The sequence below is a fragment of the Phoca vitulina genome, unplaced genomic scaffold, assembly GCF_004348235.1.
Source record: "Phoca vitulina isolate PV1807 unplaced genomic scaffold, GSC_HSeal_1.0 scaffold40, whole genome shotgun sequence".
Classification (NCBI taxonomy): Eukaryota; Metazoa; Chordata; class Mammalia; order Carnivora; family Phocidae; genus Phoca; species Phoca vitulina.
This window is the reverse complement of record NW_022589743.1, coordinates 23,482,692-23,496,351: the sequence shown is the minus strand read 5'-3', so window position 1 is coordinate 23,496,351 and position 13,660 is coordinate 23,482,692. Positions and strand designations below refer to the sequence as shown.

Genomic DNA, 13,660 nt, shown 5'->3' with positions numbered 1-13,660 from the left:
GTAATGATAATTAAAAAAAGAAAATAAATATTGGCAAAGATGTGGAAAAATCAAAACTTTCCTACACTGATGGTGAGAATGTAAAATGGTACCGCTGCTATGGAAAACAATGGCGGTTCCACAATAGAGTTACCATGTGACACAGCAATTCAGCAATTCCGCTCCTGGGTATACTCCCAGAACCGAAAAGAGATACTTATACAAAAACTTGTACATGAATGCCTGTAGCATTATAAAAGCCAAAAAGTGGAAACAACTCAAATGTCTATTAAGGGATAAGTGGTTAAACAAAATGCAAACCCAAACAATGAAATATGAGTCAGCCATAAAAAGGACTAAAGTACTAATACATGCCATACTACAGGTGAGCCTCCAAATTACTATGCTAAGTGAAGAAAGCCAGGCACAGAAGGCCACATAGTATAGGAATCCATTTATATGAAATGTCCAGAAGAGGCAAATCCAAAAAGAAAGTAGATTAACTGGCTGGGGCTGGGGCAAAGAGGAAGCTGGAAGTGGCTGCTATGGTGGGGAGGGGTTTTTTGGGGGCAATGGAAATGTCCTGGAATTGGATAGTTGGGATGGTGGTGGCATAACCTTGTAAATATACTAAAAACAACTGAATTGTATACTTTATTTTGGGGGGTGGGGGAGGGGCAGAGGGAGAGAGAGAACCTCAAGCAGGCTCTACACCATGGATGCGGGGCTCAATCTCACAACCCTGAGACCATAACCTGAGCCAAAATCAAGAGTCAGATGTTTAATCGACTGAGCCATGCAGGCGCCCCTGAATTGTACACTTTAAATGTGTGCATTATTGAAATTTTGTTATATGAATTATATTTCAATTTAAAAAATGTATTTTCTTTATTTTTAAATAGGCTCCATGCCCAGCCCCAATGTGGGGCTTGAACTCATGACCCTAAGATCAAGACCTGAGCTGAAATCAAGAGTTGGATGCTTAAGTGACTGAGCCACCCAGGCGTCCCTAAAAAATGTATTTTAAAAGTGCAATTTCAGGGGTGCCTGGGTGGCTCAGTCGGTTGAGTGTCTGACTCTTGATTTCAGCTCAGATCATGATCTCAGCGTCATGAGATTAAGGCCCATGTTGGGCTCCATGCTCAGTGAGGAGTCTGCTTGAGATTCTCTTTCCCTCTGCCCCTTCTCCCCCCACCCCGCTCTCTCTCTCTCTCAAATAAATCTTTTTAAAAAAGTGCAATTTCAACTTTATAAAATGAACACACCAAAATCCTCATCTCTGAATGTTTTCTCTTGTCTCCATTCTTGCTATAATTTCTACCTTTCCTATCTTGACCACGTATTACTTTCTTCTCAGAAACAAATTAACAGAAGTTAATCTCCTCTTAGGATGTTATTCAAATGAAGGAATACATTCCTTCACCATCAAAGGAGAGCTATTTCCTTGTTCAGGACAGAAGTCATCCTACTGTGGCAGAAGTGCTGAGACCTTGCCCCTCCCCCACTTGCACAGTCTCCCTGACTCAGGTGTTAAGCTGCTGGAAGAATGAGGTATAGGGCAAGCCACTCTGGGTGGGCTTTCTTATGTAGTGAGCCTTCGGCAAACACTCTTATGCTCAAACTGCATGGTTGAAAATTACACCTATATGGGCGCCTGGGTGGCTCAGTTGGTTAAGCGACTGCCTTCGGCTCAGGTCATGATCCTGGAGTCCCAGGATCGAGTCCCGCATCGGGCTCCCTGCTCGGCAGGGAGTCTGCTTCTCCCTCTGACCCTCCTCCCTCTCATGCTCTGTCTCTCATTCTCTCTCTCTCTCAAATAAATAAATAAAATCTTTAAAAAAAAAAAAAAAAAGAAAAGAAAATTACACCTATAGCTTATATATTTATAATGTAATTTTAAAAATCATGCAAATATAAATGTATACTAAAATGACCCCTCTAAGCCAAAGGATGATTCTATTTAGAAAGGCAATTTATGCAATGGCCAAGAGGAGGGGAAATCCAGCTGCATGAAATGGGAAAATTTTCAATTTATTTATTTATTAAAAAGATTTTATTCTTTTAAAAAATTTTTTATTATGTTATGTTAGTCACCATACATCGTTAGTTTTTGATGTAGTGTTCCATGATTCATTGTTTGCGTATAACACCCAGTGCTCCATGCAATACGTGGCCTCCTTAATACCCATCATCGGGCTAGCCCATCCCCCCCACCCCCCTTCCCTCTAAAACCCTCAGTTTGATTCCTGGAGTCCATAGTCTTCCATGGTTCGTCTCCCCCTCTGATTCACCCCCCTTCATTTTTCCCTTCCTTCTCCTAATGTCCTCCATGCTATTCCTTATGTTCCACAAATAAGTGAAACCATATGATAACTGTCTTTCTCTGCTTGACTTATTTCACCTAGCATAATCTCCTCCAGTTCCATCCATGTTGATGCAAATATTGGGTATTCATCTTTTCTGATGGCTGAGTAATATTCCATTGTATATATGGACCACATCTTCTTTATCCATTTGTCTGTTGAATAATCACTCTCAATGTGAACGGCCTAAATGCTCCCATGAAATGGCACAGGGTTGCAGATTGGATAAAAAGACAGGACCCATCCATATGCTGTCTACAGGAGACTCATTTTGAACCTAAAGATACATCCAGATTGAAAGTGAAGGGATGGAGAACCATTTTTCATGCCAATGGACCTCAAAAGAAAGCTGGGGTAGCAATTCTCATATCAGACAAATTAGATTTTAAGCTAAAGACTGTAGTTAGAGATACTGAAGGACACTATATCATTCTTTTTTTTTTTTTAAAGATTTTATTTATTTATTTGACAGAAAGAGACACAGTGAGAGAGGGAACACAAGCAGGGTGGAGTGGGAGAGGGAGAAGCAGGCTTCCCGCCGAGCAGGGAGCCCGATGCGGGGCTCGATCCCAGGACCCCAGGATCATGACCTGAGCTGAAGGCAGACGCTTAATGACTAAGCCACCCAGGCACCCCATCATTCTTAAAGGATCTATCCAACAAGAGGATCTAACAATTGTAAATATCTATGCCCCCAACATGGGAGCAGCCAACTATATAAGCCAACTGTTAACCAAAATAAAGAGACATATTGATAATAATACGTTAATAGTAGGAGACCTCAACACTCTACTCTAAGCAACAGACAGATCATCTAAGCAGAAAATCAACAAAGAAACAAGAGCTTTGAAGGACACACTGGACCAGATGGACCTCATAGATATATACAGAACGTTCCACCCTAAAACAACAGAATACTCATTCTTCTTGAATGCACATGGAACTTTCTCCAGAATAGACCACATACTGGGTCACAAATCAGGTCTCAACCGATACCAAAAGACTGAGATTATTCCCTGCATATTGTCAGACCACAATGCTTTTTTAATAAAACTCAATTTTATTTAAAAAAAAACCCAAAAACTTCCAAATTCAGTGAGCCTGTTACAAAAACTTAACCCAACCTACTCTGTTTTCATAGAGGTTGAATATAATGTTTACCTTGAATCTAATCATTGAGTTACTAAGAATGCATGTAGGTGTAGTTAAATCACATCCAGACATTTGCTTTTAATTTCAAGGCATTTTAATTTACAGAGTATTTTGAATCCCTCTTAATGGCCAGGAGTTTAGGCAATTAGCAAAAAGCAATGGCAGCACTGTAAATGTGTTAGGGCTAGTACCGTAAAACAAGACGAGCCCTGTCCTTAATGTTCTTTCAGTTTCCATCTCTATCAGATGTCAAAGTCGCATCTGTCAAAAAAGAGCCAAAGACGACGCATCACATTGATCAGTTAGGAGGAGCTGGATTGTAGCACATCCTTCCAGGCGAGTTCATCATCTCTCCAGCTCACCCTAATTGTTAAATCAGTCAGCAAGGGGCTTAAAAGGATCTGAATAGTGCAGTAAGAAGGGGTGGGTGGGCCTGGGAGGGTCTTTGGTCAACATGACTCCTTGGCTGACTTATCTGTTCTAACTTTGCAAGGAATTCACAACCTTCTATGAAATTTGGCATGTGCTACAGGGTAGCAAGATATACCTTGGTTCATTCTGTAGTTTATTCTAATGCCCTGAAATAAAATGGCAACCACAAACGATTTTCCAAAAAGCAAGGCAGCACAGGGAGGAGGTAAGGAGACAAGGAGCAGCAAGTCTTCAGGTGGGGTGCCAAGCAGCTAGACTGCGGTGTCAGGCCACTTGGACCCCCAGCCCAGCCCAGGCCACCTCTTCCCAGCACTGCTGGGAGCATGGTCATGGCCATGACTAATCCACCAGCAGCCCTGCTCATGAGGCCTACAGGCTGCAGGTGAAGGTGTGGCCCACTTGGCCCACAGCAAGGCGATGGCAGGTCAGGCTCAGAGTGAACAGCACCTACAGTAAGGAGCACAGCATTTACACATTCCCAAGGCAGGGCTGCAGTGAACTGATTCTCTAAGACCTGGCCTGCCTTGTTGAGGAGACCACAGGAGTTCTCCTGCCTTTCTAGAAACTAACCTTGGAGGGAAAATCCTTAAAGGTTATGGATCAGCCACTGCCAGGACTTGGAATGCAGAATGGTTGCTGGGTCATAATAACTAGGACAAAGAGTGGTCCAGGGGAAGAGTATGATCTAAAGAAGTTGACTGATTTGGAAAAATCTGTGGAAAAGATAACTGACCATTGGTAGGGGAGTATGAAGGTTTATGGCTTAGCAGGATTTTCTGGCCAAGGAGTTGTAATCTGAAACTCTCTGCAAACTTGATAGGGAGAAGCAACAACTGAACAATTGGAGAAATTTATAAATCAATTATGCCAGAAAATTTCCAAAACAGAAGACAGAAAAAAACAAAACAAAACACAAAAACCCAAAAGGCTCAAGTGTTCCCAGCTGACCATGACTGACCCCACAGAGCGCAGCACGTGCCAGGAGATGGGAGGCTCAGTCCAGGAGCCTGGCCCTGCAGAGTGAGCGCAAGTGCAGAGAGGGCACGGTCCTGAGAAACAAGCATCTCCAAGCCCTCTCCTCCCTCAGACAGAAGGTGCTGACTGTGGACCAGCTGCCACTCTGACATTCCGATACCTATTTTCAATAAAAAAAAAAGCGTGGTCTTCAAAGAGCTCCTGCCAGTTTTTCATGGTCTGTACATGGTTATCCTGTTCAATAGGCTCACCTTGTCCAGAGGGAGCCTTCCTGGCCCACATTACTCTACCTCTTTGGGCCTGTGAGGCACTTCCTAGCACAAACGAGATGTGATGTGTCCTGGGACACATCCAAGTTTACAGGCTATCCTGGTCATCAGATACAACAGGACCATTGGTTCCCCTGTAATCCTATAGCTCCCTAAATGTAAAAGCAAAATCACCAGGAAGTAGGGCCCAGCCAAGGGAGGAGACGAAGGGTTCAAAACAGGTGTTTGGCACTAACGTTATCCAAGCAGCCTTCATCGGGATCTATTTGCCATACGGTTAACTGGAATACTGGCTTACAGAACGCGTCCTTAGGCTCCTCTGACCCTGCCCAGCTGGAAGCCATGGGCGCACAGGGGCGCACTCCCAGGTGGGGTCTATGCTCAGTGCTTAAACCTCCTGTCCCCAGGCAGATCTCTGTAGGGCTGAACCCAGACCTGCATGAGTGTTTGAAACCAGGCCAGAAACACAGCTCGGGTAGGGCAGAGAGGAGGGCCAACATGAGGCTGTCAGGCACTGCTGAAGTCAACCAAATACTTCTCAGGAGAGAGACACATTCTTCTTTCAATCGCATTGCCATTACCTATTATTTCCTTTTGTGACTTGCATCTTATTTAAGGGCATTTTCATTTGTTTTGTGGCCTATTTTTTTCCTCGTTACTAAACACAAACCAGTTTTGAACATGAGGTAACAAGCAGAGGAGTATACGTATGTATTTTTATTTTTTCAGTATGGAAATAATGCTCTGTGGTTCCTTGTATTTTATTTCAATACAGTCATGACTGGCCCTAAGTAGATACGGCCTTATGGTCTTGCCTTAAAACTGAGTGTTGCTGCCACCACTCTTCAGCCCAGTGTCTTGAGGGACCAGCTCCTGATGCACCTACTCTGAGGCAGGTCTTACAAGGAGGCAAAGAGGGGATTCCACTGAAGTCCCAGGATTTTAGGACTAAGAGCATGGGGGCTAGAGAAGGTAGTAGAGGTGAAGGGTGAACAAGTGAACAGGACTCCAGGCCCAATCTCTGCTCTTACTTCCCTGCCTCATCCAGAGTAGCTGTTTTTCTGCATTTACATATTAGCTGTGCGACCACTGTTAAGTTTGAAATGAATATAACACCTCCCTCCTATAGCTGATGAAGCAAAGTGACCAAGCGCAGGTAAACGCACCTAGCACAGTGTGGGACACACAGAGGATGTTCAAAAAATGTTAGCTATTATTCTGTGTGGATTCCACATTAGAATTCTTTAAACAGTCAGTTTTGGCTCATTTCCCTCATCTTAAAAAAACTGAAAAATGACTTTATTAAAGCACGTAAATACAAAAAGTATTTTTAAAAAACTATGTAAATGCATTTGTGTAAGAAAAATTCAAGGGCGCCTGGGTGGCTCAGTCGTTAAGTGCCTGCCTTCGGCTCAGGTCATGGTCCCAGAGCCCTGCATCGGGCTCCCTGCTCCGCGGGAGCCTCTCCCTCTCCCACTCCCCCTGCTTGTGTTCCCTCTCTCACTGTGTCTCTGTCAAATAATAAAATCTTCAAAAAAAAAAAAAAAAAAAAAAAGAAAGAGAAAAAGAAAAATTCAAACAAAATACCAGAATAAAATGAAAAAATAATTCTTTGCTTCTCCACGTACTCTCACTCACAAAATTACCAGTCTGTAAAATGGGGCCACTACTCAGATAAATGACAGGATGTTCTAAAAACTTGAAATACTGCATAAGAGAAAACACTAAATCCATAGAGTACTCTGCATCACCATTCACGTAATTTAGTGAAATCCCTGGAATGAGGGACTGAGCACTCGAGCCACTGGATGGAACCACCAAACTAGGAAAGACTGAACTGAAGCCCAACCCCCCGACCCCCTGATTTCATGTTCCAGCCTCCCTCAGGAAGGTCCTACCAGAGTTCCATCTGTCAGGGTGCACCCGGAGAAGCGTTTGGCAAGAAACCCTTCAAAGTTAGTCGTTCTTTGAATAGCAAAAAGAAGCAATTTCACTTCAATTTCCTTAGCTCTGGTACGCATAATCTTGGCAAGTTCTGTCCTTCAAAATAAAGAGGTAAGAATGTTGTCAAAAAAAAAACTGTTCAAGATAGGATAAAGTAAACGGTTTTAGCTTATATATATAAAAAAAAAATTATGTGGTCATTTCAAATCCTGAGATCTGTTACCAAGTTTACTGTTTCGAGAATAGAAATACATACTCTAATTAAGAATTTGAAGGTGAAATTATCCACTAGTCAAAAAAAAAAAAATTAAGGATTAAGGAGAGATCAATTTGTTTACATGGTCACTACTATTTTTAGATCTTTCAACCTTTCCGTAATTTGTTAATAATATATATCTAAAACACTCAGTATTTTATAAAAATGCATATATTTTATGTACCATCATAAGTCATTACTAAATTACAAAGCCCCCTCTTCCAAAGAGCTCAATCACCATCTCTTCAACCAGAGAGCAGGAACCCCGGAAATACATGTGAGAGATGAGAACCCCCATGTGAAAAGTGACATGTACGTGCTCAGGTGGGTAGTGCCTGCGAAGCTTACGTACCATGCAAGTGTTGTGCTTCAGAATGGGAGCTGTGAGGGACCAGTGACCTGAGAGCTCTTAGGAAGTACTGAGCCATGGTTATCTTCCCATACAAAGAAATGGCAAAACCAAACAAAGAGCCTCTGCGATTCTTTGGAAATTATGTATCTGTAGGATTTTAGCCAAAATTCCAGCAATGAAAGCTTGGCAGGAACAGCCACAACACAGCCATTGGCCGACACAACGAGGGCAGATTTGTGGCTTCAGCAGACTCCCAGTCTCCTGCAGACTGCAGTATTCACAGATTAGTTTGCAAGTCACTGAACTGTAGGCTAAAGAGAATTAGTTATCAATTTCTCAAGGAATTTGCTTTCTTTGCTAATCAGGACTTCGAACGTGACAAGCACAACTGTCCTTGAATCAACATTTAAAGGTCATCTAAACCTATGGTAGCAAATGTGCTTCTGAGAACAACAGCCACACAGAATGTACAAGACCAGGAGTGAACTCTAATGTAAACTGTGGACTCTGGGTGATAATCGTCTGTTGATGCATGTTCATCAATTGTGACAAATGTACATTTTGGTGGGGGATGCTGATGGTAGGGGGGCCATGCATGTGTGGGGGCACGAGTGTAGGGGAAAACTCTGTATCTCCCTCTCAATTTTGCTATGATCCTAAAATTACTCTAAAATATAAAGTCTATTAAAAAAAAAAAGTGAAGCCAACAGCCAATATCCCTTAAGAAATCCACCCCCCGTGTGTTTAAAGCATACAACTTCATTATATTCTCTGATTTTAAGAAAGATGCATACCATGAATTATTCTAAGGTGGCTGAGTTATGCTTAGACATGGGACTTTTTTGAAGAATTAGCCTGGAGTTAATATAATTGTGCACTGTGAGAAGGGCATAGATAACTGGGGTGTCTGGGTGGCTCAGCCAGTTAAGCATCGGACTTTGATCTCAGGCTCCAGGGATCAAGCCCCACGATGGGCTCCCCACTCAGCGGGGAGCCTGCTTATCTCTCTCTCCCTCTGCCCCTCCTCCTGCTTATGCTCCCTCTGTCTCATTGATAAATTTTTTAAAAATTAAAAAAAAAAAAAGGAAGGCCCCAGATAACTAATAAAACCCAGTTACTACCACTGTTGTGGTACAGCTGCAAGTAAAAAATAAAAAAAATTTGACTCTAGCTTTAGCTTTGTCATGGACACACCGATCTAACCTTGGGTTTTATCTCTTCAATATAAATGGACTGTCTGGCCTTGGGCTACATTCATGAAACTGCAGAGACAGGATGAATGACAGGAGGTCTTTAGGATGCTTAGAACATTCAGATGCCGATATTATTAACTATCCAAAGACTACAAATACACTGCATTAGGGGCAGGAAATTTGTTCAGCAGATATTTCCTGACTGTCACTGAAGTAGAACTACCCCTGTCCCTATGGAACAATGTATGTAGCAAGTCAGAGAAGCAAACGATAATAGACATATACACTGTATACTGATATACATAATAGCAGGAGAACATGTGGGGTGTTGAATAACGGATACCTGGTGGATGAGCCTTGACTAGGTTAAGTCCAGAAGGCAGGCTGTTCAAGGCAAGGGTCAAGCTACAGGAAAGTCTTAGAGCAAAGACAGGAGCAGATGAAGCTGCTGTGTTTTATATATATTACTCTTCAGAAAAAAAAAGTGCTTTGACTACAGGCTACTAGCCCAGGACTCTCGTGTACCCTTTTTCACTTTTTTCCTAGAAGTTTTTACTCTTCCTCCACATACATGTCCTCTCTTCTAGGTTTGGAACTCTGAAGTTGGAGAAGTTGGAATACAGCTGCAGCTGGAGTTTAGGGGTTGGTTTTGGGTTAATAAAATCTGACTTTCAACAGGAAAAGGGTCTTCTAAAGGGAGAGAGTCCAGCACGGGTGAAGAAGTTCTCATTAAAATGATGACTCTCAAACAACAATAAAAAAAAGTGGAAGTGGTACCCAATCCACAAGACAAGATGGAACCCCTAGAGACCATGGCATTGATTTCAACCAACCGATTTCAATTAACAATAAAACCAGTAGAGCTGGAATCTACCTTGTGACATGGCAAAATTCTACTGCAATCCTCTCGGTCATGTACCACTCACGTGGAAACATACGACCATATTTCTCCTCATAGTCCACAAGCTGGCGTTTTATCCAGGCATAGCGTCTGTCGATTTTGTCCAGCCAGGCAACCTTAGGAAGGTAGGGAACAAAATCCACCCAGTGCTCAGAAGTAGTGTTCACAGTTTAAGGAAATAAACAAAAACACAGAACCAAGAAAAACACAACCAATCTCTTTCTTTCTCACAATTTTATTTCATTTTTCTTTTTCTTACTTTCTCACAATTTTGCTTTATTTCTCCTTCCTTCCTTCCTTCCTTCCTTCCTTCCTTCCCTCCCTTTCTCTCTTTCTTTCAGAGGGAGAGAGAGAATCCCAAGCAGGCTCCACACCCAGAGCGGAGCCCGACGGATCTCACAACGCCGAGATCATGACCTGAGCCAAAATCAAGAGTCTCGCTCTTGAGCCACCCAGGCACCCCTATTTCTCACAGTTTTAAAGAATATAGGCTACTTTTTCACTTGATCCAGAGGATATTAACTTGGGTCTACGATTAGACTTCAGGGATCTGTAAATTTCCTGAAACTGTATATGCAAAGTTTTATGCATAGGTACATTTTTCTGGGGAGAGGATCTGTAGCTCCCATTATTTTCTCCAAAGGGTCAGTGACCTCAAAATGGTTAAGAACCACTGAACTGTACAGTCAGCCCCTAAAGTCACAGTTCAACCATCAACATTTTAAGGCAGTAATACTACTAAAATATGAATCAGTAGACTTGAGGGCATTTAATTTTCAGTAAAATTCAAATGTAACATTGATTTCATTTGGTCAATACTTACATCTTGGTTTTCTTGAAAAAGTACTAGATATTCTGACAGATGCTGTTTAATAAACTTTTTGATGATTTCCTGTTTGATTCTGGGATCCAAAATATTAGCAACCAGACATGCATCTCGTAGGACATTGCTGGGTCCTCCTGGCCTCTGGTAAAACAAACAACACACACCAGTTCAAGAGCCAGAAACAATCTTTAAATCTCACGGCCTCTGACAGCTGTTACTTCTTGTTCCTCTCTTGAAGTTATTATTACCTCCACTGCCCTGACACTTATTCTTTTGCTGTGGATGGATATTTTAGTTACTTGTTACTCGATGCAAGAATTACTAAGCTAGTCCGCAGTACCCAATATAAAAGCTACTCTGTGAATCAGCAAGGAGACATTTTGAAAACAGGGTCAGCAATAGGAAATTTTGCTTTCTGAATACAAAAACTGAAATCACCTTGGTGAAGAGCCATACAATTCAGAAGGACACCAGTCTCACTCCACACGTGCCACTTTCCCCTGATTCTAACCTCAGATTCCTGTTCTTAAAGTGCCGTATTTGTGCCAAACAGTGCAGTGGCATTTAAAATCTAAAACGAGGTTCCAAACTGCCAGACCTGTTTTGTTGACAATCAACTACCCACGCAGGTAGCCAGAGGTAAAATATTATGATATCAGTCCCCTGATCTGAAAGGCAGTAGAAGGCTATTGAGAGGTCATATTGATAAATCACGATGGGAAGGCCTTTGTTATTACTGAGGGCAATCCAGTCTTGCCGAACTTTTCTTTATAGTAACTCACTGAATGAACATGGTTGGCTGAGTGGACTAGAGCAAAAAGAACACCTGGAATCTACTCTTGGCTTGGCTAAATAGCTGTGTAGCTTTGGCGCAGTTATTGAAACTCATCTGAAAAATAAATGAAAAAAAAATGAACTTCAATGAGGTGATGATTAATGTTCTTCCAAATCTTTATGATTCTCTGTCCAATACTATATCTGTCTCGACTGAAGTTCAAGAGTTTTAGAAGTGTTACTAAGCTGCCTGAGAGCTAAATTGTTAAGATGCTGACTCACTCTGTGCTGAATGCTGTTATGTCATCTGCTGAGCACTCTGACTGCTCACCTCTTGCTTCTGGATGAAAGTGTTTGATCTGATAGAGAAGTCACAGAAGCTGAAACCGACGGGCTCATGGATTCAGATATTTTCATTTAAAAATGACTTAGTAGGTTACCTTGTACAATTTTAATGTCTTGATTTCTATTTGTGAAATAGGAATAGCACACAAGGCCTTTAAGAAAAGTCCATAGTCACTGAAAAGGAGAATAGAAAACTTAAAAAAAAAAAGATTAAGTTACCCAGCTACAGAAAAAGGAAGTAAGTTGTTAAAGAAAACAATTTTAACTTCATCTGCTTGGTGGGATCTGAGAAAAAGACATAAAGTAGGTCATGATTAGTTTCTTCTAAACAATAAAGCTGGGCTTCATTCATATCTTTCTGAAACTTCTTGAAACTGGGCTAGATACCAGAGTATAGTAAAGCAGACCCTGGGCTCAGAACAGTCTGGTGTTTATAATTTGTGAATATCTTGCAATCCCTTTTTACAGAATGGCTTTCCAATATCCATTCCCCACAGTGATATCAAATGAATAAGAAACATAAAGTCCTGAAAGGAACATGTCTTACAAATAAAATATCTGATTACTAGAAGGCAGCCATAATATATGCAGACATTAAAATCAAGAGCAGGGGGGCGCCTGGGTGGCTCAGTCATTGGGCGCCTGCCTTCGGCTCAGGTCCTGGGATCGGGCCCCGCATCGGGCTCCCTGCTCAGTGGGAGGCCTGCTTCTCCCTCTCCCACTCCCCCTGCTTGTGTTCCCTCTCTCGCTGTGTCTCCGTCAAATAAATAAATAAAATCTTTAACAACAACAACAAAAAAAAACAAATCAAGAGCAGGTTTCCTATAGGAAGTAATCTACAAAGCTGGGGCAGCTACCCCCACCTACTTCCTAAGTTTCTTTTATGGAGCACAAAGAAAAATGATTAAGATATTTCCAGTTATTGAATTAAAGAGCAGGTCCAGGAAACGTTCCTTGGCTCAGTAAATGAACATATATCCCCATCTCCACCCACCAAGTGCAGTGAGGAATGCTGCTTGCCTGTGTGTGCTTTGGTTCATTTCTGTGTTGAATAATTCCTTCTCTTGAAATAGCTCAAATAATAGAGAAAAAAAGCTTCTGAAGGTTCTTCTCTCCCCGACACATGCAAAGCATTAAGATTACATCTGCTACAGTTTGAAAGATAGAGCTAAAAGCAGTTACCCAAGCGCAGTGACAGCCAAGTGAGGCAAAGCTTGTTATGGGAGAAGTGTAACCATAGCTCACAAGCAAAATACCATGGCCTTCGCAGACACAACACAAACAGCCACACCACCAGCAAGAGCTAAAGGGATTAATCCCAAAGAACAGGATTCTGATCATTAAAAGTGAGTCTCCTAACTGTGTCACTCTGAGAGTTACATAAGCCTGTGGATGCTCCTCCCAGCTGTCTTTTCACCAAACTGAAACCAATAAGTTATGTAACGATTCTAAAAAACATTGCGGCTTGAAAAAAAAATTTTTTTTAACACAGCCATGAGAAAAAAGGAATTTGCTGGGCAGATGAGATATTAGGTTTGACACATATTAAATTAAACCAAAATAAATCCTCACTCTTTGATGCTGGAAGAACACAGATGAAGAACCAACATTGCTTTGGGATATTTAAAATCAAGGAGGTCTCATTACCCCGAACCTCTAGCAAACAGACTTACAGCTGCCAGCAGATACTTTTGGAATGGTAACGGTAGAGAGTGTGAATTAGGCAAGAATGGTGATAATGTCTAAGACTGGAGGGAAAACAATACCTTGGTGCCCTGGGAAGGAAATGCTTCTTCAAAATCAGCGAGGATTTGCTGTCCTAACTCAGTCTGGGCAGCTTTCACTCTGTAGGGAAAAGAGAACATGTCATTGCCTGGTGTAATTTTCATATATCCATAA

General features: G+C 41.8%; 1 protein-coding gene across 2 annotated transcripts in view; it reads right to left on the bottom strand.

Annotated features, from left to right (window-relative positions):
• Positions 1-13,660, bottom strand: part of VPS53 (VPS53 subunit of GARP complex) — a 139,435-nt gene that overhangs the window by 74,973 nt on the left and 50,802 nt on the right. For both annotated transcript variants that reach the window (XM_032428419.1, XM_032428418.1), the window contains exons 8-11: positions 13,528-13,606; positions 10,640-10,783; positions 9,790-9,932; positions 7,069-7,210 (exon numbers count right to left, since the gene is read on the bottom strand). In XM_032428419.1, the coding sequence (XP_032284310.1) occupies positions 7,069-7,210; positions 9,790-9,932; positions 10,640-10,783; positions 13,528-13,606 (508 nt within the window). The remainder of the gene's footprint in view (positions 1-7,068; positions 7,211-9,789; positions 9,933-10,639; positions 10,784-13,527; positions 13,607-13,660) is intronic.